Source organism: Schistocerca cancellata, chromosome 1 (assembly GCF_023864275.1).
Source record: "Schistocerca cancellata isolate TAMUIC-IGC-003103 chromosome 1, iqSchCanc2.1, whole genome shotgun sequence".
Classification (NCBI taxonomy): Eukaryota; Metazoa; Arthropoda; class Insecta; order Orthoptera; family Acrididae; genus Schistocerca; species Schistocerca cancellata.
The window spans coordinates 1,077,905,410-1,077,930,846 of NC_064626.1; the positions used below are offsets into that span (position 1 = coordinate 1,077,905,410).

General features: G+C 37.6%; 1 protein-coding gene across 2 annotated transcripts in view; it reads right to left on the reverse strand.

Moving 5' to 3' along the window:
* Positions 1 to 1,334: 1,334 nt before the first annotated feature.
* LOC126090925 (moesin/ezrin/radixin homolog 1) overlaps positions 1,335 to 25,437 on the reverse strand; it is an 88,550-nt gene continuing 64,447 nt past the window's right edge. For both annotated transcript variants that reach the window (XM_049907023.1, XM_049907022.1), the window contains 9 exons: positions 20,697 to 20,819; positions 16,076 to 16,227; positions 15,904 to 15,987; positions 15,439 to 15,585; positions 14,682 to 14,942; positions 14,394 to 14,604; positions 13,459 to 13,605; positions 3,467 to 3,697; positions 1,335 to 3,275 (listed from right to left, as the gene is read on the reverse strand). In XM_049907023.1, the coding sequence (XP_049762980.1) occupies positions 3,111 to 3,275; positions 3,467 to 3,697; positions 13,459 to 13,605; positions 14,394 to 14,604; positions 14,682 to 14,942; positions 15,439 to 15,585; positions 15,904 to 15,987; positions 16,076 to 16,227; positions 20,697 to 20,819 (1,521 nt within the window). In that variant the 3' untranslated portion in view covers positions 1,335 to 3,110. The remainder of the gene's footprint in view (positions 3,276 to 3,466; positions 3,698 to 13,458; positions 13,606 to 14,393; positions 14,605 to 14,681; positions 14,943 to 15,438; positions 15,586 to 15,903; positions 15,988 to 16,075; positions 16,228 to 20,696; positions 20,820 to 25,437) is intronic.

The window sequence follows — 25,437 nt, forward strand, 5'->3', positions numbered from 1 at the left end:
TCAGTGGAAGAGATATTAATGTAACAATGGGCCAACTATTTTCACAAAACAGTGATTAAATAAGAATTACTTTTGAATGCATTACGGGAACAGCAGTTATCAATGTCTTATAAATATTTACTATTAAAAACAGTCTTGATCATTCCACTTCGCAAAAACTTCGCTGGAAAGAAGCCTGCTGCCACATCTTTGCACTGGCGTTTGTCCTCACCATGGCAACAACTAGTTCGACTATCAACTTTATAACAACTTCAGCGAAAAAAGCCTGCTGCCTCCTCTCTGCAACGGCGTCCAACTTCACCCTGGCAACCAGTGGTTCCAAATGGTTCACTGACAGGCCATGAGAGGGCAACCCATGTACTGCCAAACCGAAGTTCACTTTTCCTACATATTTAAACATCTTTAGCGCTCTTCTTAATTGACATTAGCTGTTTAATAAGCCAAGTTTAGTGTGTATTTATTTCTAATTCTTGATAATGTTCTTTTAACTAAGAAATTTTAAATTGTAATTCGACTTATAACTCATTAGTTAGTAGTGACATCATGCAGTCAGAAATGGGTGGAGCCTCCATTATATATAGTAAGTCATGCACTGGTTTCTCCAGTAGTGATTCTCCAACAGAAAGAGGTTCCTACTCAATTGTAATTCAACGTTTCATAGCTTTATAACTTTATGTATTTTCTTTAATGTATGTAGCCCACTAATTAGAGTTTTGTATACAACTTGTAGGTCTGAAGATGACCACAGTAGTGGTCGAAACCGGTCACCTTGATAAATAAATCGTGATCAAGACTGTTTTTAATAGTAAAGATTAAATAAGAGTTGTATTATTTTTCTAAGAATTGAACAAAATACAGAAGCTTCGCCAACTATACTTACTACTTAGATGATAAACTGCCACTCACCACACACTTTTTTCAATGAAGAACACTGCTATATGTGTAAGTTTTCAGCCAGAAGGCCTTCCAAAACAGAAAAAACACATGCTCATGAATGAACGACCACAAGCCCTTTGGCTTAAAGCTTTTTCTTTGTGCTGGACTGCCACTAAGCATCTCCCCTAAATGGTGAGCAGGAATCTTTTCATAATAATGTTATTGCATCCATGACTTCCCATTTAATGAACAGTACTTACTATCACATCAAATATTATTTGATTTTTCACCAAGACTGGAATCAGTTTCTTCTTTTTGTGGATGACAGTATGCGAAAATAAATCCAACAGATAATTATGCTGAACAATGTTTTTCTCAAACTGAAAAATTGCTATTTCAATCAAGCAAGGGATCTCCAAACATTCAGGAAACAACTGGGTACTAAAGAAAGAACCAAATGTGCTTTACATTTTCTTTATTCGAGATTCCGTAGTTATCAGAAAATTGAGTTACGAATGAAATGGCAGGACTTTTATTAACACTGATAAAATAACTATTTCTGACAGCTAAAATGCTTAGAAAAATATATAAGTACTTTAATTTCAAGAATTTTAATAATTTACATTCCCGCAATGCTTCTTTAAAATAAAGTGTTCAAAAAAAATAGTGCTCTATGTAAATATCAAATTACCTCTGGCTACTTCCCTTTCTTTACACATTACTGTAAATGCTCACAAAAAATATTCAATGTGCAACACCAAATCTATGTTAGTACAAACCACATGTTAAATCAATAAACTTATTTCTTGAAATCTAAAATTTGAATGCATTATATAATAAGCAGATTTACAGCTTGGACCTTCTGGTACATGCAAAATAACTAAAATATGCACAATGAGTAACAACTGATGTTTTAAATTCATACATTTTAAAAAACTTCTCCATTTATTCTCTTTTCAACAGGAACAAGGCAAATAGTTTATAGATAATTTTGTTTCCAGCTATCAGGACAAGACACTCTTCCTACAGGCTCTAGATACTTTTTAACTTCAAGCCTGTTTCAGAGTAAATACAAAGGAAGCATTGTATAGGTAACAGTGGAAATTATCTGGATGCACCAGTCAGGATACTTCCTATATTTACAAGATTATTTCAGTTTTAAGCACCAATAATCATCACTATTGGTTACAAAAGAGGTAACATGAGTTATGGATGAAGACAGAAATATCGCTACATTGCAGCTAAGTTTCACTGCAATGAATGCAGTTATTTTGATAATGAAAAGGGGTATTCGTTATGTAACTGGAGTTCACAAATGCACCCTATAAATACTGGAAGAAGATGGGACTTTTTAAATGGAATGCTCACTTAAGTCCTCTGAATATATTTACTGAGTATATATATTACAAAACCCTCAACTATATACTACTGTTCAATTTTGATCTCTCCAGTTCCTTCTTACAAAGAATTAATATTCCAAACAATTCACATTTTTTTATTGCTTGCTTAATTTTCCACTTTTGTACACAAATGTAGTCAAGGGTTATTTACTGGAATGATTCTTTATATAAAATATCTTGTAATATCAAGAACAATAATTGCTGAACTGCTTTTAACCTCTCCAAAATAGTCTTCATTTGCAGAGGAAGCAAATATTGCATTTTACTTCATATATAAATATAAAAAATTATGAAAAATATAGGGCAATTGTCTTACGTTCTGGTATTCAGAATACGGCCGCTTTAACAATACTGTACAATTATTTGAAGTGAAATTGAAACATTGAAATGGAAAGTGAAATTAGAAAATATTTTACGACAACTTTTTCTTACTCTAGCAAATGAAGTGTTATTTTATGCCCTATACCTTTCTTAACAATTTTTATCACTAATATACCTTTCACACAGTCTTAACATCTTCACTAGAGAAAGAACTATAACATTAAACTTACCAAAGGCCACAATTTAATTGTTATCATATATGTATGTCCTGTTCCTCTGAAACAATAATGCACCGAACCATGCCGCATTTCTCAAGCCATATGAAAACTTACTGTTTGCTAGGGTGAAACAGTCTATAGCACAACAGACCAAGTCCAAATTCAAAATATTTGCGCCTGTACGAATTACTGTACCAAGAAACAGCACATTAATATTAATCAGCCCTCAACAACCCTCTCAGAGCAATGCAGTTGTTACACAAGGCTTAATCAACGGACATACAAAACCTTACATTTACATATTTTCAAACTGATCAACACGGCGTTTTGTATTGCCCTTACGAATTTCACGAAGAGTCTTGTATTTGTCACGGCCTTGGCGGACATTTTCTCTGTGTATCTTATCCAAAGCAGTTTCCTTAGTCTCATCACGTGACTGTGCAAGATCCTGTTTCAAAGCCTGTAACAAGAGTAAATGATACATTCACTTTTCATCAGAGACAAACTTCTTTATCATCTAATGCCCAGAGCTACTCACATATGCACACACCCCTCCTGTAAACATTAGACACCCCATCACTATTCCAAGAACAGTCATTTTATTGACTTCACAGAAGAAGCAACCTGTGTGAGGGAGTAATTCAAGCATACCTTCAACTGATCATGGAGGCGTTCATTTCGTTCTGCCAATGTCCGTCGCTCCTCAACAGGGTCAACAATATTGTCATCCGTTGCAAGATCTCTGCTAACATCCCCATTTTCTGTTTCATCATCTTCATCATTTTCATTTTCTACAACATGATGGTGTTGAGGTGTAGTTGTAGCTGCCATCAAGGCCTGTTTAACTTCCTCTTGTTTTCTGCGTGCCTCTTCTACCTCTTCCTGCGAAACAAAAATTTTACAGAACACATACTAGTGAAAGGCAATTAAAAAATAAATAAAAAGGTACTTTGCATAACAGTTTAACCCAATGACTGCTCACACTTTCACATAACACAGAACTTTTAATATATTAAATTGTTTAGAAAAATCATTGTTTTAGAATTTCCATGACCTTCACATTAAACAAAAATGATCTACATAAACATAGAATTTATGGGCAAAAATAAAATTAGTGGTGAAAAATGTGAAAAACACTAAAACCTACAGTACACTATTCATCACCTATATGTTATACACTGCAAGTTTTAGAACTCCTAAGTCAGTCCTGTGGCCAGTTAGGCATGCAAACAGCAAAAATAAAAACATATTTTGCAAAAGTAGCACAGTTTGTGTAAGCACAAAACATGCAATTCAGTTCCACACATGCTGCTTAAACTCACAACCAGAGCCCTTATCTCCAACTGCCTGGAGATATCCATTCAGTGAGTCTTAATGTAAGAACTATTACTCAAATTGTTTTACTGAATGAACCAAATAACTTAATGGCAAGAAACACTGGAAACTAGGATTCTCAAACAAACTGAAGTATTCCAGCACAATGATTCTCATTATCGAAGTACTCTGATGTAGTATAGCAAGGAACTGTAGCAGTACTTGTGAGAGTAATTGTGTGTTTTAGTGATTCTAATTATGCACAGCTGCTTTTGCCAGAAAGAAAGGTGTGTAATTGTTAAGACAGCACAATTAATAATGAACATCTGAATGCGGAGAACACTCTCGAGTTTAATTAAAGATGGAGCAAATTGAAATTAAACTGTATAAGCTCATGCTGGTTTTCTTTAATAAGCAAATGAATTAGTAAGTAATTATCACTGATCATCCATCAGCATCCTGAAGCAACTACTCATTAAAAATCTGGTATTCCATCTTTGTGATTCTGTAATACAGAACACTGCATAATCTCTGCATGTCTGAAATTTTGCACTTTCCATAAATGTTGACATATCATATCAAATGATTAATAGAAAAAGAGTGAACAACTGTTGGACTTACAACAAGCTGTGAATGCTACAGTCTATGGACAACGGGAATTACATGCAATGCAAGGTAATTTACTTTCACTACAACCATCTTAAACCACTATATTATTTGATTATGATATCCATATACTGTACAACCCAGCACTCACGTTCCTAGAATTAATGCTTATCCATCCTTCATTCCTATAACCCTTGAACTCAACCTCTCATAGTTACTGTGTCTTACCTACCTATCCTTATCTGCTCCCACTCCAGCACTGCAAATACCTTCTGCCTGTCCAACCAACAGATCATCTAGTCTTTCCTACCCCCCCCCCCCCCCCTCCCCAAGGCAGAACTTGCTTACACTGCAAACAGCAACCCTATCAAGTTTCCAATTTCAGAAGGACTTTGTCCGAAAGCTTAATTAATATTAGCAGTCTCTTTCATCATGCCTGTCTACGACAGAATGCCCCCTCTATGTGGTGAGTGGCAATCTATCCCTTCCATATTATTGTCATTCCATACTAGACTTTCAACTGTGACACTTCCCAGCAATGCATCTACATTGTGCTGAATCAACGAACTACAAATGCCTTTCTCTACATAAGGAAAGGCAAGAGGTACTTTATCAGCAGTTAATGAATGAAGTATAGCAAAACTCTTTAAAGTTTAATAGCATTATCAGTAATGTTACAAAAAATACAACAATGGGAAAACAGGGTACCCTACATAAATATGGGCAGATAATACTGATTTTTTAACATCTCAATTAAAAAAATCACTGCCTGAAACGTCTGCTAAGTACTTCAATGTCACACTGTTCCATTAACATTTCCTCTTTCAACAGGATCGTCATCCACTGCTAGATAAAGGCCTCTTCCATACTTCTCCGGGCACGACAGTCTTCAGCCACACATCCATGCTGCTCTTCACATTTTCTGACATTCACCTAACTTAGATTATCATGATTTTTCTAAGCTCTTTAAATGCTCACTATGCATTAGCCTACCACACTGTGTCATAATTACAATTGCCACAGCAATCAATTCCCAAGTTCTATCTCAACTCTTATCATGCATTACCAACATTTCTTTTGAAGCAATTTAGAACTACTCCAATTGTTTCGTCATTTGAAGGCCACATCTCACTGCCATTAGCAGAAACAGCTAATGCACAATGAAGTTTACCTGACACGGTTTACAAAAACCACTCTAGGGCACTAACTGACCGAGATACCAATCCTGTTAACTGGATTTAGGACTTAGTTTGGTCTTAATGTTTGGGCCCTATTTCAAACTCGCTCAATTCACTGCTAGTCTGCACTAGAGGCAAACAATAAATGTCATCAGTAAAATAAAGATGGCTCAGAAGTAATCTATAAACCCGCTTCTATTGTCACTCCCTCACTTTAAATATAAGGAAACTCTTAGGACTGCTGAGAACTAAATTTCTCAATTTGTAATTAGCATTGAGATCAGAATTTAAAAGAGCTTTGGAAGACTTAAGATCAGTAAGGCAGAGGGGTAGACAAAATTCCACAGAACTTTCTAAAATCACTGGGGTAAGTGGCAACACAATGATTCTTCACGTAGATGCACAAAATTTATGAGACTAGCGATATACCACCAGACTTTCGGTCAAGCATCACCCACACAATTCCGAATATTGCAAGAGTCAGCAAGTGTAAGACCTATCAAACAACCTGCTTAACAGCTCATCCATACAAGCTGCTAACAAGAATAATGTATTGAGGAAGATAAAATAAAATCAAGGAACTGTTAAATTAGGGTTTAGGAAAGTTAAGGGCACCTGAGAGGCAGTTCTGATGTTGCCGACTATAACAGAAGCAAAACTGAAGTAAAATCTAAACACTTTCGTAAGATTTGTTGATCTGGAAAAAGCATTTGATATTGTCAAATGGTGCAACATGTTTGAAATTCTGCAGAAATAGGGGAAGAAAGGTCATATAATATATACATGAACAGAGAGGGAACAATGAAAATGGAAGACCAAGAATGACGTACTTGGATTATAAAGTGTTTAAGACAGGGATTTAGTCTTTCACTCTGTTATACATAAGGGGGGGGGGGGAAATAAAAAAATAAAAAAATAAAATAAAAAAAGGTGGCACGAGGGTAATATCGTGGCGTGTGTAACGAGGCGTTGTTTTGCCCAGAGTGTTAAAGTTCACAGCCTGTTGCTAGAGGCCACACATGCACGTTACGGAGCTAGCAGCAGTACGCATCAATCATCCAACACTGCCAGTTGCCTTGCAAACAGTGACATGGAGTAGTCAAAAGAAGAGCAAAGAGGCGTTGTTCGTTTCCTAACAATGGAAGGAGCAGGAGGAATGGACATTCATTGACGAATGTCACAAGTGTACGGCAAACACTGCCTGTCCCTTGCAAGGGTCAAGGCATGGCACAAGTGCTTCAGGGAGGGATGAACATCGTTAGCCAATAAGGCACAGTCTGGAGCACCACACTGCATTACCAATGACATCGTCTGGAGCACAGCACTATGTGGTAGTGAAACAAGGGCTGTAGGGAAAATTGGAACAGAAGAGAATCTAAGCATCTGAAATATGGTACTACACAAGAATGCTGAGAATCAGGTAGACTGTTATGGTACGAAATGAGGATATTCTCCTCAGAATCAGAGGAAAGGACTATCTGGACAACACTGACAAGAAGAAAAATAAAAAATGGGACAGGATGATACAACATCTGTTGAGACATCAGGGAATAACTTCCTTCGTACTACAGGTAATGGTAGACCGAAAAATTCTTTACTAGATTGATATGGGCTAAATCGGTGCAGATTTATGAACTGTTGGTAAGATTTCATTGAAATTTAATCAGAAGTGTCTCAGAATCTCTGGAGCCCTGTGTAAATTCATTATGTGTGAATTATGCCCTAAATCCATTCATAGCTTTTAAATGGTTAAATGAACTACATCCAATTCTAAGCCAGGCTTTTTTTGCGAATTAAAATCCAACTGTCAATTTCATTAATTTTCAGTGAATAAATAGACAGCATCGTACCACAATTAGATTGATGAAATTTTACTGCTAAGATGTGTGTGGTGTTTATGACTAAAGAATTTAGCAGTGCTATTACTGTCCAAGCAGCTTTATCTTGGTTCATCCGTTTTGCAGTGAACACACTGAAAAATTTACTTAATGATTTACCCAAGTAAAAATGTTATAGTTATTAATTAAACCAGTTTTAAGGGAAACCAATTGCAGATTTGCTTTTTATAGGTGTGGCACACATTTTAACACCAAAGACAAACTTTTCTGCTGGATTAAGTTCACAATTATTAAGTCAGTCACATAATATTTTTAGAACTGATTTGCTCGATTCATCATAGGGGGCAGAGTACAACCATGCATTAATTTGTGATTGCAGCCAAAAACTGAGGATAAGGCAAACTGTAAATGCTATCTGTCAGCATTAGATAAAGGATTGCTGAACACTAGTGAAGGAGATGCTCTAGGAACCTCATTACATACTGCATGGCATTATGGGCCCCACTTCATAAACTGCAGATTACAGATACTGCAATCGGAGAAAGAATTCTCAGCAGTTCGGCCATCCACTGTACTCACCACAGACTGTGTCTTATTTCCTTCTGTATCCTGAAAGTAAGAAACATTTCCAAAGCACTATGTAATAAGATTATGAGGAAGTGGCCATGTTAAAAAGTGTATGAACAATTTCCTTTATGTAGATAACCATGAACAACAGTTGATAACTTCAAGATGCTTTTCTCACACTGTGTTCTGGAAAGTTTTAGTTATCTAAGTTGATAACACCTAAATATTATGAGGTGCACTGAAGTTCTAAGGTTTCCCATTGTCTTCTTCAAAAATATGAGCAAAGAAAAACTTATGCAGTATGTTCACATGGCACACCCAAAAAGTATTCTGTAAACCAATTTTTGAATACTACTTCTGGTTGGTCCTGTAAACATACTGACATCTGTTCTGGAAATAAGGTTCTAACTGCCAGATTTCCACTTCCACCACCAATTTTTGATCCCATATAAACAATGATTTTTAAAAATCGTGTCTGGGTTGTCATGTTACATCCACTTAAAATTTTTTGGCTAATTTGGATGAAGTTACTTTATGCAGTGAAGAAGCGCTAACAGTAGACTGATCATGAACACACTACCTCTAACATTCAACCGAAAGAAACAGCCATTGTGCTGTCTAACTCAGGAACCGTAGCTGCCAATTTTCAGACTGCTGTATTTAAAATGGTCTACCAAAACATCTTCAGAGCTTAACAAGTGAACACAACAGCGAACAACAGTTCACAAAATTCAGTTTTGTCTTCTGGAAGTTCTGTCGCATGTAAACTTAGTCATGGTTTGTCTTAAAATATGTGGGCAGACTATGCACATGCAACAGATTAGAGCACTGTATGGCTTAGATGAGAGCAACTGCAGCAAGATTGGAGAGTTATTTTGAAACTACAAATGGCAAACATTTTACTACATAAAAAACATCAAGTGAATATTAGGTTTTTCTATGTGTGAGGTGACATGAGTGCAATAGTTCAAAGGGCAACAAGCACTGTGCTAACTGATCTGGCAACATTGTCCTACTTGAAGAGACAGTTGTTTTGGAAGATCGCTGATTAAGTATGGAAGGTACTGCATACTTTGAGATTTGTGCACAGAATCCTGCAGGACAACCTGAAAATGTAGAAAGTGTCCTCCATTTGGGTGCAACGAATGATTGATTCTCTCTGCTATCACTATGGCAGTCTGCTAGGAAATGTTTACACAGGGTGATGGCATGAATGGGACTCGCTTTGACAACTATTAGAATGGGTGAGACTGAGGCACCTTTCAATCCCAAACCAATGCACCAGTCTGCTCAGTGGAATGGCATACTAAAATGTAAGAACAACATAATAATTAAGGATCAGTGTTGAGGAGTGTACGATGACCATGTTCTGGGACAGCAATGCTGTCATCTTTACTTATGTTCCAAGGGGCATTATGGTGACCAGAGATGGCTATCAGAACATGTGAAGACCAGTTTCGCTGGCCAGTGTGGCCGAGCGGTTCTAGGCGCTTCAGACTGGAACCAGGCGACCACTACGGTTGCAGGTTCGAATCCTGCCTCAGGCGTGGATGTGTGTGATGTCCTTAGGATAGTTAGGTTTAAGTAGTTCTAAGTTCTAGGGGACTGATAACCACAGATGTTAAGTCCCATAGTGCTCTGAGCCATTTGAACCAAGACCAAGTTCCTCTATGCATCGTTAGAAAAACTCATGAAAATGTTGTTCAAGTGATATTCCACCAATCTTTGTGGTTTCTCACGTGTGTTAATCGACCTTAATCCTGGTGATTTTTCGCTATTTCAAATGATGAAACACAATCAGAGATTCAGAATTATTTGCACTGGCCATGAAATCGTGGTGTCTACAGTGTGAGAGCTGTGTAGAGCTGCATGGAGATTACATTAAGAAATGACACATTCCAAATGTTTTGTGGGACTATTTCATGAAAAAGAAAATCTGAGACTTTAGAACTGGAACACCTCATACGTTTCATTTTCGTTGTATGCTGAAAATAGGGTCTACAGATATGTGATCCGATTTCAACAGCAAATGAAGTTTCACTAACAACCACACTGGCACAATTTCACTAATACTCTCTCTCTTTCATCCAATGATTCTACTGATAACTTCTTAATTACAAACAGTCACTGCAAGAGGATGAATGTAGACTTACATTCTACTGCAGTTGAATTTTGAGTAATACACAAAGAGAAAAAACTTGAAGTGACGAATCATTATTTTACAAACTAACATTATTCCCTGTTATTAGCCATGTTGTCAAGCTCAACATGCTGTATGTATCGCCATGGTTTGATGTTACCAACTAGTATTTAACAATTAGTAAAAGTAACTAGGATGCCTCAGTACCTACAGGGTGTTACAAAAAGGTACGGCCAAACTTTCAGGAAACATTCCTCACACACAAAGAAAAGATGTTATGTGGACATGTGTCCGGAAACACTTAATTTCCATGATAGAGCTCATTTTAGTTTCATCAGTATGTACTGTACTTCCTCGATTCACCGCCAGTTGGCCCAATTGAAGGAAGGTAATGTTGACTTCAGTGCTTGTGTTGACATGCTTTGGCATTGTTGGTGATGTCTTGATTGGGCCCCATGTTCTTCCACCTATGCTCAATGGAGCACGTTATGATTTCATACGGGATACTCTACCTGTGCTGCTAGAACATGTGCCTTTACAAGTACGACACGTGGTTCATGCACGATGGAGCTCATGCACATTTCAGTCGAAGTGTTCCTACGCTTCTCAACAACAGATTCGGTGACTGATGGATTGGTAGAGGCAGACCAATTCCATGGCCTCCACACTCTCCTGACCTCAACCCTCTTTACTTTCATTTATGGGGGCATTTGAAAGCTCTTGTCTACACAACCCCGGTACCAAATGTAGAGACTCTTCGTGCTCATATTGTAGACGGCTTTGATACAATACGCCATTCTCCAGGGCTGCATCAGCCCATCAGGGATTCCATGCGACAGAGGGTGGATGCATGTATCCTTGCTAACGGAGGACATTTTGAACATTTCCTGTAACAAAGTGTTTGAAGTCATGCTGTTACGTTCTGTTGCTGTGTGTTTCCATTCCATGATTAATGCGATTTGAAGAGAAGTAATAAAATGAGCCCTAACATGGAAAGTAAGCATTTCCGGACACGATGTCCGCATAACATATTTTCTTTCTTTGTGTGTGAGGAAGGTTTCCTGAAAGTTTGGCCGTACCTTTTTGTAACACCCTGTATAAACCACAGTAACTTGCTTCCAAATGCACTGTCATCAAATATGTTAAGGTGGTTCAAAATTTTAACACAAAATTTCACTCCCAATGCAAACCTCACCTTATTAAATGCAGAAAATGTATGTACTGTACATATACAGACATGACAATCACAGCTGCATTAATATCTGCCTCCTTTCGTATTATTCTCTGGACTGTGACATTACAAAGTTAGTACCAGTAATAACATAAGTAAAATTACGGTGAACAATAAAGGAATAGCTCTAGCAAGGATCAGTAAAGGAATAAGGTGTGTGCGCACTTTTGCGCTGGACAACAAAGAATGGCCAAATCTGAGATATGCCCAGGCAAAATTACATCCAGTATGAAACTAACAAGAGAAAACCCCCATCGCACCCCTCATTTAGTGGTAGGATGCCACCGCCCCCCCCCCCCCCCCAAAAAAAAACTATCCTTTTGGTCAGTGGCTTTTCTATTCTCTGTATTCAAATTTTTGTCTGCATCATGGTGTAATGTCTGTATGCAACAGTGAAGTTTCAGGAAGGAATCTCCTGACATACTTACCTCCTATTTGTTTCACGCCAAGTACTGCACGTTATGATTCTTGCCTTCCGTTTTGGAAGGTTTGACTCTTGAATCCCTTTTTGTAACAGTTGACATCCTTTTTCCTACTTTCATTTCTGTGAGAGTTCTATATGGTACCTGACCTGCTCTTACTATTCACCAGATTTACTTCCAATGGTAATATATTCTTATCATAAGACTCCTCCGAGGTCGGGAGGACAAAAGAGCAGAAGGGAGATTTGAACATAAATCTCTTACTTTGCAGCCCAACAACACAACTATACACCACGACACTGTAGTTCTTGCAATTCCCTCTATGTTGCAGAGCTTGAGCTTTGACCATGCACGGTGACTATTTTCCTTCTTTTATCGCAGTTCAGTACACCTTCCCATTTTCATACTTTGTGTGTGTTCAGTTTTTACAGGCTATCCACTGGGCCATCTTACCACTAAATCTGAGGCGGGTACAATGGGGAGGTTCCCTCATAACAATGGTTAGCGAAGGCAGTAGGAAGTTAAAAGAGTGATTATGTGAAGGCAGAGAAGAATATGGCCTTTTGTTTGAACTGTATTATAATCAAATGTCTTTAATAGAGCTCCTTTTTAAAAACAAAGCTTAACTTCTATTTTATAAATTTAATCACAAAAGCATCCAAGTGCACTGCGAGAGATTTAATAAATCTTATAAAAGGCACTTAACAGTGTAAAAATGGAGGTCAAATACTAGTATATACACTGGAAAACAACAAATCAGACTGCCATAGCAGCAGCTGAACATAAACTATTAAATTGTTTATCATCCAAAATCTGTATTTTTTGTGTAAATTCTATTCCAATCCCAATAATAATTCAGATACTAATGGCTGATTTTGTGGAAAACCAAATCAATAATAGATCACTATGCAAAATGGTATACCTTTTCTTTATTCAGGGGCCCTGGCAACCTGACCTTTCTTTTTAACCTTCACTCTATCCATATGAGGAAAGAATTAAGTTTCAGAACTTAAGATAGTGTGTTGTACTACGTAACAGCGTATCAGTAGTACTTAATATTTTGCCCCATGAAGCTACATTACAGGCCACCAATTATGTCTCCTAACTTTTTCAAAAATTAATTTCCTTTAACATACTTCCATTGTATTTCACATTTATCAAATACATGTACCCAATAACTATCTTCTGCATCTGGAACTAGCATCTGCAGTTTTCAAGTCTTTAGTTGAAATAACCCTACATCATTATTATGGGATTGAACATTAACAAAGTTTAAATTACTATCACTAGGGATACCAATGCTTTCATTAATTTATGGAAGAAATCTTGCACTAGGAACGCAGTTACCTGGAGGCGCCTTGTTTCTTCATCCTTAGCCTCAACTTCATTTTGAATCCTCCTGACTTCTTCCTGTTTCGATGCAATTTCTTCTTCAAGTTTGGCTCTTTCTGCAGCTTCCATATTTTTGCTTTCTTCTAGTCTTTCCATCATTAACTGAAAATGACAATTTAATAGAGTGCCTGGAGAAGAGCTGACAATTATTGATCTGACCGTAAGTACCAATTATTGCCCACAATTGTCAAACATTTTTTAAGACCTGAGGCTTACTTAATGACAAATTAACTTCCATATCAAGACATTTTAATTAATACACATTTAAGTATTATTTCAATTAATCTTTACACACAGCAATCTTTTGACATTCTAATAGACATCAGCAGCAGTATTCAGAATGCTGGATACCTGTGCTGCCTGGAAGGTTTTAATGAACCACCTATTACTATGATACTTCTTAATGGACATATTTAGGCATTAAGAAATCAAAATTTTCAATATCTCTGAGTAGTGTTTGGAAATTTAATATTTAATGGTTTGTAAACCTTTCAATAACTTTGAAATAGTGAGGAACGGAAATTACACCGTTCATGAAATAGTAAATTGGGAGTTCTGAAGTGCTGTGTGTTGTTGCAATGCAATGGCAAATGTTAGAGCAATCAGTAAATAGAATTTTATTTAGTTTATACAAATGTGTTATATCAATATACTTAAAATTTGATGACTACTGCCAATGAAAGACATTTCCTACAAAAATATATTTCTATCTCACCAAGGAATAGATACTGACCAATCCCCTCTGAAGTACTTTGCAAGTAGTGTAAACAAAAATGTTTATATTACCACCCACTTCAGCATAGTACAATGTAATGTATAGATGTGAATGAATGCAATATAATCTATCTTGGAAATGAAGAAAGCAAGTATAACTTAAAAATTGAACATACTTGTAATTCATTTTGTCTCATTTCTAGATCTTCCTTAGCTTTCTGTAGCTGCTTCAATTGCTCCTCCAGACGCCGAATCATATCTTGTGCGGCTTCCAAATCTTGCTGCCTTTTTGCCATTTCTTCTTGCATTGTACGCAAACGTTCCTCATACTCTTGCTGTTTTTTCTCAGCCCTCTCTCTTGCTGCTATTTCCATCTGGAGCTTTTCCCTGGAGGATAAACAATTAGATATATTAAAGGGAGAAAAATTCAATTATCATTAACTGATTCTGGTAATGGTAATAACCTTTGTTGCTGTTTGGCCAATTTTTCTTCACGAGCCTGAGACTTCATCTGCTGAACATCTATGGTATCTGGTTTTCTCCTCCTCATATACAATTCATGATTCCCCATGCATAATGCTAAGATACGTTTGTTAATACGCACACGTGGAGCAAAGAAGACAAAATCAGGTGCTTTTTTGTCGATTGGTTTTATTATAAATTTCCTGTCATTGAAAGAAATGTTGCGTATTTCTGACCATGGAAAACCTATTTTTGGAGTCAACCTGCAAAAATGAGGAAAGTACAGTAATGTTTTAATTTATATTGTGATAGTGGCACTGTAAATTATATTTGTTTTATTGTTGATCACATTTATTTTAAAAAAATTTTCTAACATGTCACCTTAAAAGAAGGCAGATTGAGGCTACTATTTTTACAGCTCAAGAGGAAATGGCAATTTACAACTAACAGCAACAGACAACATGGTTGGCAAAATGAAGATCTCATTTCAACAACCATTTTTACCATTTTATCAATAAGTATTCCCAAAATTTGTAAGTGTTGTAAAACTTCAAACTTTATAATGTACATGCACACAGTTTGTAAGTTAAAAATACTGTATGCAACAAACAGCCTGATATGACAGAATAAAAATTATACCAGATGTGTGTCATACTCCAACACCAACAACACAAAACTTATTTTTTCCCCCTTTCATCACAAATCAGCAAAAGCCAAAGGAACAAATTCACATAGTGAAAGCACCACAGAAACACATACTTATCATCCTGTTCATAAATATTCAGTCCAAGTGCGTCAACTCCCAGCCAAAGGTCAGTACCCTTTTTGTTTCGAATCTCAAAGTAATTGACACCATACATTTCTAGATCCTGAGCAATCTTCAGATACTCCATCATGGCATCTTCCCTAGAGAAAAGAAATTATCACACTTCGTTTTAACATCCGCATTATATTGCACTGAATTAAGATTTGTGTTACAACATGTACTGAAAGTTAATTCTTAAAGAACTGACATTTTGATATTTTCAGTATCACAAAGGTGAAATAATTGTAATATCAATCTGAACAAAATTCAATGTGTTGATTAATAAATTCAGTGAAGTGTTATGCTGAGTTTCAAATTAAACAGAAAACCTTTAACTATGGGGTAAAAACAACAACACAAGTAATTATTTTTACAAAATTATTACAGTACTTCCTACTTCAGTAAAGTCCTGTACTCACGTAAGCATTCCTTTATGTTCATTCCACCAAGTTGTCACACTCTGCTCCCATTCCTCTTTAGTCATCTTGTGTTGATCCATCACACTAAATTAAAAATAATCACTCATGAACTCTTGCAGTGGCACTCAACACGTTCACTATTAAGTTTATGTATAACAAGCAAAGCACTTACCGTTGTGGCAACAGTCGGTCATTTGCCAGAAATCCTGGTGTATGAATTGCTTTATTGTAGTCACCATGCCTTGCCTGAACTGCATAAGAAGCCAATAACACTGAAGTTTCTGGAGGACAATATATCTCATCTGATAATATAGCATTTTTCACCTGCCAAAGAAAAATTTACCCCTTTGAACATGTGGATTTTACAGGAGGCATAACAATTTTACAGGATTGTTAACAAATCTTTGACAGCTACGGTTTGAAGATTTCTGTAAATGTTGGAAATATGGACAAGAATAATATGCAGTATAAGCAATAAAACAGAAGACAAGCTATCTTAATCGTATGACATGTTATGTAAAACGTGCCACACAAAACTAACTTACTGCATGGTTTATCAATAGCAGCAGATGCACTAGCAGGTCCAGAGAATGACCACACTGTCTCCGACAGCATTAACAACTTTTAGACGATGACATCATGAAGAGAGATGTTCTCAAATTTGGTAATACTGGCAGTATTGCCTTTAACCAAATGAAGCACAGCTATAGTAACCCAATTTTGACTCTCATAAATAATGTTTGTCAATTCACAACCAAACGTTTGGCAGACAGAAGGACCATGAAACAATTGCTGTGATGTAGCAGGAGGGGTACCAGTGTTATAATTCTACATCACTTTTACATGGTAGGGGACACAAACGCACATGACTGTACACAATAGTGGTGAAGGAGTAGGTTGGAAGTTTAACTTGTCACTGTAGTTCAACATATACTGGGTTTAACAAATGTTGCAACAAACTCTTTGGGGAGTTGGAGTACTTCATACGGATCGATAATTGAGAAGCAACCCATGGCCATAAACATCAGAGGTAAGTGGTAGCAGAGGTCAAAGATGAGAAAGAAAACAAGCATGCTTCATCTGAAACATTTAGTGGACATAATGAGTACATATTGTGCACAAAAGTAATACAAGTTTTTTTTCTTACAACAGATGCTTTACATTTGCAAGATCAGATGCCACATGTATGACTCCACAGGTTTGACTGCCAGCTTGAACATACCACAGTTTCTTTGATTGTTGCAGCCATGCAGGGATGTTTGGCATCTGACTGTGCAACTTCATGCATCTGCTGTCACATCAGAGCAGTCCTGATGCCTTACACCATGTGTACTATTTATGTCCAATGAATGTTGGAATTATGTGCTCTATCTCAAGGAACCTAAATGTAGAAACCAGGAAGATTTATTAAAGAATTTTGTCGTGAGTGTGGCCTTGCACTGCTCAGAAACATGGATTACAGGCACACGTGACATGAGATGTTTGAGGCACTTAAAATGTGGTGCTTGGGGAAGATAGGCAGCAAACCTGAAATAATTAAATTCATAGAACAGCAGAGAAAAGAATTTTTATGAACACTATGGAAAAGAAGAAAAATTTATTGGCTAAATCTATCAACAATAGTTTTCTACTTAATTTTTTAAGGTGTTATTCATAGGAGGAGGAGGAGGAGACCTAAGCTGCAATACCCCAGACTCATCAGATACGGTTTGTAATAATGTAAGGAAATTAAGGTACTAAGAGGTAAGAGGAGTGGAAAAATATCTTGACCAAATGCACAAAGCAGTTCCGAATTATGTTTCATAGACTGTCCAAGACAGATCTCACATTAAAACAGTAAAATAAAGCAAAAAAGGGAACATAAAGGGAGGATAACATAGTTCAAATTAATGCTTATGGACTGCAATCTTTGGCATAATTTGTATAATTTTTTGCTGATAATGGGACATTCAACAGAATGTCATTAGAATCCACGCAATGTTACATCAAATAGAACATGTTTATGAAAATTCCACAAACCACAATAATAATGCTTAGGAAGTCAAATTATAAAGATGCAACATAACAAGCAACTTCAAGGAGCAACAGGAAAGTACATTTTACTACACTTTGAAATGATCATAAATGCGATTTCACTTGGGCAGAAGCTGACAAGGGTACCACCTCCTCCTCCTCCTCCTCCTCCTCTTCAAGAGTCAATAAACAGAAGATATTTCTTCTGCTGCACATAGGATTTCATCACATCAAGTGCAATCTATTGAGCATTATCTCTATTTGTAATATACGTAACTTAAAAATTAAAAAATAATGTTTTCCAAACAGAGATTCAATCCCATCATCCACATATTACCATTCTGGACTATTCCCACCATGCCAACCACTGTCTGGAAATTGTGCTAACTAATGTCTCATGCCTCGCCTGACCCACATCAAAACTTATTTTTTCTAAACACTGACATCTGGAGCTCCCCTTCTGTCACTCACTCCTCACCATTCATTCACGCATACACCAAACATTTGGAGGAAACCTGTGATGACAAACAGGTGTGGTCCCCGTGTGACAAGAAAAACAGTAAGTTAAGTGTAATGAAATTCATATCCCAAGATCACAGCCAAATTATAGACTCCATTCTGATCAGAAAATGAGTTTTTTCTTTAGAACATAGCATACAGAAAGTCTTATGCCACAAATACTGCACACTGGCAGGTTCTATACAATGTCCAGGCAGTGGATTCACTGATCTCCGATTCTAGTTCCTTGCATCCTGCCACCAATTCTCACAATGTGTAAACTTCACCCTCTTTATACACATAAATGAGATGTGATCAAAAAGTAGCTTGAATTTTTTTTCTTGAAGCGTCTTTAGTCATCAACATCAAATTTGTCCCCTTCAAAGTAGACCCCATAGGCTGTAGTAACTTGTCACAGTGCTTTTTTCAATCTTGGAAGCACTTCTAGAACTCTCTTTTCTTTATGATGTTCAGCTCTTTCAGGAATTCTGTTTTGATGTCCTCAATTGTGGCAAAATAGAGTCCACACATGGTTCTCTTCAGTCTCAGGAACAAAAAGAAGTCTCAGGGTGCCATGGCCATGACAATATCCAAGAGCGGTTTTGCCACAATTCTGATTATTTTCTTTTGAGTGCTTTATACAAACAGTGCATAACTTAGTCCATTTTTCAAGCCAAATTTAATGCGAATTCTTTGATCCATCTTTTTAGTAAGTGAAAATTCACTGAGCTCTCAAAAACTCATCACCTTTTCGACTGTCAACAATAAACTATAATATTCAAAACAGCTGAAAATGCAAACATATCAGGAACAAGTAACATAAAAAGTTTTGAAAATCTGATGTACAACATCCAGGCAGGTCAACTTCATTCTCGGTCACCGTTTGGCAGTGGCCATTCATTCTGGTGGCCAGCCAATTGTCACACTAACATCACAAATTGGGTAATGAGTGGCAGCTTTCACAGGTGGCCCTGCCTCTGATGGCGTTGGATAAACCTTTTACAGGACTGGAGTAGGAAGTGCTGAGTGGGTGGATTTGGCAAGTCTTGCAGACGTTCAAATATGTGTGAATTCCTATGGGACCAAACTGCTGAGGTCATCGGTCCCTAGACTTACACACTACTTAAACTAACTTATGCTAAGAACAACACACACACCCATGCCCAAGGGAGGACTAACCTCCGGCAGGAGGGGCCGCACAATCCGTGACATGGCACCTCAAATCGAGCGGCCACTCCATGCAGCCGCAAGTCTTGCACCTGGGTCATCCACAGGGGTATGATCCCTTTGAATAAGATTGGTAGTAGCATTAGAATGGATCAGAATATTGTGTAGATTAGGTGGGCAAAGGAATACCCCTTTAGAAGGGGTGGGAAGGATCTTGGGTTCAAATTTCCAAGCATTGTGATAGATGCTAAGTTCTGGCGAAGGATGCAGTTCAATCAGTCCAGAGTGATACTGGTTGAAGATAAGGGGGGTGGAGTGCTCCTCTGTAGCTGGCTCTTGGTGATGCTGAGAGGATTAGGAGCATGTAAGGATATGGCTTCAGAAATTAGTCTGGACTAGGTTTGGGGAGTTTTGCCTGTCTGAAGGACCTCCTGAGAGCTTCGGCATACTAGGCAAGGGCATTCTCACAACTGCAGGTACACTGTGTGTGGCCACGCTGTAATGGAGGTAACTTTTTTGTTTAACACACAGCATCCCACAGGCTCTGGTACACATGCATCAAATGCCTAGCCCTTGCATGTCTCCCTCCCTTATGCAGTACTAGCCAGCAAATCTGCTGTCTCCCTCCGAGCCACTAACTACCTGCCCCCAACACCTCAACCTGCCTCCTGACAAACAACTTCATCCCAGTCCACCCTTTCACAATGCAATTGCAGCACCGAGTCCAGCCACCTCTGTGCCCACAGAAGTGGGTGCACACACTCATGCCTCAACAAAACTTCCTACGTACGAATATTTGAAATATACATGTAAGACACACTTAAGAAAACCTTTTATTTTTGTAGTTACCGTACCTAAGAAGTTTATTATTCATGTTACAATGCATCCATAATCCAGTGAGGAAGCAGTCACATGTGTTATATGTACTATGTCAAAAAAGCATTGCAAATTAAAGCAATGTGATTTTTGTAAGCTTCCTCTTAATGGCAGCAACACAACTGACAATTCTTCGCCGAGATGTGTAGACGCATTTAGACATCTCAATGATAACCTATTTGATGAAGATTATTTCAATATATTTAATTAAGAATGTAAAATGCCAATATTTCTCTTACCTGCAGGTAAAACAACCTCAATGTAATATCCTGTATCAACTCTTCAGCAACATCTTCTGGATAGAATTTGGCTCGGAATTTGAACTGCAGAGGATTTTCCTTCTTCACATCTTGGCTCATCACCTGAATGAAAACGAATATTTAGGGTCAGCTTTAAATTGGCAATTTTGAACTTCAGAAAAACCATTTTTTTTAATCATCACATAACTTACCCATGACTTCATGAGGTTTTGCTGTTCTCCAAAATAAATGCATGCATTTAAATAAGAAAGCAAAATTTGTTAAAGCAAAAATCTCAATATTGAAAGAGGCAGTAAATAAAGCTTTTATTCTAACATAGCACATGAACAATACAAAAATTATGTAACAGTCCAAGGCAAGACAATACATGAAGCTTTGTGAATGAACAGTAGTAACAGTAATATAAAAATTACACAAAAAATTAGATAAACCAGATATCTCGGCAGTGAAGTCAGTAAATATAAATTTCCTGTGCTCTGGGATGAAGAGCATTGCCACATACATGAAAACTGGTTTAGGGAAGAAGAGAAAGATGTTCATTTTAACAGTATTTTCAAACAAGTAGTAAAAAGTAGTTTAGTAGTTGCTCATATAGGACACATATAGAACAAATGAAATAAAGCAAAAAAAAAAAAAAAAGGTCGAGATTACGATAAACTTTAACAGAAGCAAACTGACCTCCTACACAGGCACCTGAGAACAGCTCAACCAGTACTGTGAGCATTCTGTTTGCATCCAGGCAAAAACACACACCCCAGCTTGAGAGTCTACTGGAAGGACACACCAAGTGCAAGCTATCTTTGTTGTCCACCCCTATCATTCTTTTTCTGTTCCAGCCATCAATGATTCACAGGGAAATGAATTGATAAGTTTCATATTTTCCTACCATAGCCATTTCCCAACATTTGTGGCAGAAAATAATATGTTGCTTCACTCTTTCTAGAACGTGCACTATTATAATTTTAACAGTAAACCTCTCCATGATGCACAGCACTTCTAATCCTGTCGTTGTAGCTGGTCAGGTGACTGCGTGATACTCTCACAGTTACTAAATGAACACACTACAAAATGTGCCACTCTTCTTTGTATCTTCTCCATCCCCCGCAGGTTTCTTATCTTTTTGATATGATCAATACTCAAGAATTGATTGAACAAGATTTTTATAAGCAGCCCTTTCATGGGCAATTGACATTTTTTTTAGGGTTTGTTCAGTGAGTCACAGTATGGTGTCTGCTTTCTCTAAAACTACTTTCATGCTCTTGGCTAATGAGCTCCACATTCACATTTGCAGGTATTTTATGGTTGCTACCATTCACAATATGAGTGCCAATTTAGTAACAATGGTCTGCCTATTTATGCTCAATGTGCTATCTCTCCATGATGAATTTAGTGCTAGTTCATGCACCACGTCTTCCTGTACTTCAAGACAATTTTCTGGCATTTCAGCTTATCCACATACAACAGTGTTATCCATGACAGACTCATTGATATTAGCTCATCTATTAGGTCAGTTATATGTAGTACTCTTTCAGGCAAGACCCGAGTTACTTTGAATATTTTGCTCCATTTAAGAATGGCATGTTGGGTTCTATACTGAAGTCAGTCATGAATTCAATAGCAAAACTGATCTGACATCTGTACATACATTCTGTTCACTAGGCAAAAACTGAACTGTCAAATGCATTCTTGAAAGCCAGAACAGGGCACCTAACTGGGAACCATTACCATGTAGTTATGGAACTCTTGAGCGAAGTGAGCTACGCAAGTTTAATAATATCACTACTTGCAAAACCCGTATTTATTACAAGAGGATTTAGTTTTCATCTAAAGCCATAGTACACAAGCATAAAACATTTCATAATTCTACAGCAGACTCACGTCAGCAATTCAAGTACAGGGTGAATCAGAAAGGACTTTACAACTTTGGAATAGAAATTTATTCAGGTAACTTACAGAATCTGTAGATGAATTTTTAGCATTGCAGCCCCATCAGCAACTGTGATAAGGCTAATATTTTGATGAATGAGCCTCAGTTGCACAAATTTTCTGGTCTTTACCAGATGTCGGCTAAATTAATCTAGCCTGATTCTGATGAAGGCTAGATTAATTTAACTGAAACCTAGTGAAGACCAGAAAATTTGAGCAACAGACTGATTCTTCAAAATACTAATCTGTAGAAGTGTCATTTTGTATCAAATAACCTCAAGTTTGATTCAAATAGTGCATCAGTACCCCATTCCTGCACCAGGAGCACCAGCATACTGCACAGTTAAAATGGCTACTCTCACTGGTGCACAGAGTGATTTGGTTTCATAAAACAAACTCAAGCTGTTCGGTATACATTTCACACCGAATACGCTAAAGAACCTCCAAGCAGGCCTACTATTTACTCCTGGCACAAGAACTTTGAGACAGGTTGTTCACTATGACACGATAAATCATCAGGTCCCCATGTGTTTTGTCTAACAGTTTAGGGAGAGCTTTTGTCCACAGTCCACAAAAATCAAAGCAATTTGCATCTCGAACGATGGATTCCACATGAGACTATTTGGCAAGTACTGTGTAGATATTTACACTTTAAATACAGATTCACAATGGCACAGTACGTTACTGATGCACGTAAGATTGCTCGCAGGGAATTCTGTGCAGAAATGTTGCATCAAATAGACGATGATGGGACATTCCTAATCACAGGAACTTTCAATGATGAGTCAACACACAATGTAAGTGGTGTGGTGAACATCCACAAATGCAGAATATGGGGTGACGAAAATCCACATGCAATCCTGGAGCACATCTGTGAAAGCCCCGAAGTTAATATGTTTTACACCCTTAGCAAATTTAAAGTGTATTGCCCTTTCTCCCTTTGTTCTTCATGCAGAAAAATGTCACTGGTATTGTGAAGCTGGATATGCTTGAAAACTAATTCCACAGATCGATGTAGGTGACAGATGGGATGGTTTGCTTCAGTAAGACTGTGCCACCTTGTTTCCTCATGGAAGTTTGAGGTGTCCTCAATAATCGGTTGCCAGGTCAGTGGAGTGACTGCCACCTCACTCCCAGACATGACAACATTGGATTTTTTCCTCCGGTGTTTCATTAAAGACCATGTTCATGTTCCTCTCCTACCAAACAATTCAGCCGATCTGAAAAAACCTGCCATTACTCAAGTTATGCCCAATTTTCTGCAACAAGTGCGGCAGGAAACTTATTATTGGTGTGATGTTTGCCACATCACAAATGGTGTAGGCACAGCGAACCAAAATGACACTAGACACGTGTGTGTTTGCCACGAAGTGACATACCAATTCTGTAAGTTACCTGAATAAATTTCTGTATCATTCCAAAGTTGTGAAGTCCTCTGACTCAAGCTGTATAGTTATATGCATCTGTCCAAAAACCCTTCTTTAAAACCCTTTTCGAAGTGGTTGAAATGCTTCATTATTGTTGCAACCAACAGACTTCTATGAGGGGAGTAAGCTCACACATGATCTACATAACATGATCTACACACAATCTTACAGGCATCTCATCAAATCCAGTTGCCTCTCCTCTGATGAGCAATGTTACTTTCTTTTGAATTTCACAGTCACTTCTCAATATTTGTCAGTCCGGTGTCCATGCAATGACAAAGGAGGGAATTCATTGCAAAATTCCCCAATGAAACAAATTCTGTAATTTACATCATGGTTTTGTGTTCATGTTCAAAATTCTCAGAAAAATTTATATAAGCAGTAGGGAAAGAGGGGTAACATCTAATAGGTATAAGAACGAAGCAGGAACAGAACAATTTAAGACCAAGGATGAAACACTAAGATTAAAAAAGGATGTAAAACTGGCATGCAGTCTTTCTCCCCAGCCGTTCAATCTATACTTCAAAGCAGTAAAGACAGAAATAAAAGGTTAACAATTGGGCAAACTCAGGGTGAAAGGATAGCAACAATAAGTATCACTTATGGTATCACTGTCCTCAGTGAAAGTGCAGAACAATTACAGGACATACTGAATGGAATTAACAGTATAGCTAGCACAGAAAACAGACTGGGACTAAGCCAAAGAAAAACTGCAATAACAAGGAGTAGTAGAATGAGATTAGGAATAAACTTACCAAAAATGGTGACCAAGAAGTAGATCGGATGTAAAACAACAGATGAAGCAAGGACAACACAAAAACCAGATTAGTGACAGCAAAGAAGACGTTCTCTGACGACAGAAGTTTACTATTATCTATCATCAGCCTTTAATTTGAAGAAAAAAAATTGAGGAGATATATTCCAAATACAGCATTGTACTGTTTGGCAATGATAATTTTTTTATTTGCGTAGTGGCTGTTGGGAATGCCAGGGAGTGTGCCATGCTCCCACCCCATTAGCACTGTCAAGGGGAGAGCAGTGAGGGGCAGCCAGCGTCAGCTGCGCGCCTCAGTCCTGGCACCATTATTCTTTGTGTGTACAGTAACACTATAGCCAGAGGCAGCTCAACACTGGCAGCACTGACACAAGTGAATCAACTAGAGCTAATTCTCTCTTTGTTTGATGAACATACGGGAAAAACAGACAAGAAGTGCCAGGATGATAGGAAATGTGTTAAGATACCAGAGAATAACCTTAAGGAGCAGTAGAGGATAAAACTGTACGGGAAGAATGAGTTTGGAATACATCCAACAGTAACAGAGGATGTCTGACAAGCACCACCGAGATGAAGAGATTGGCACAGGATA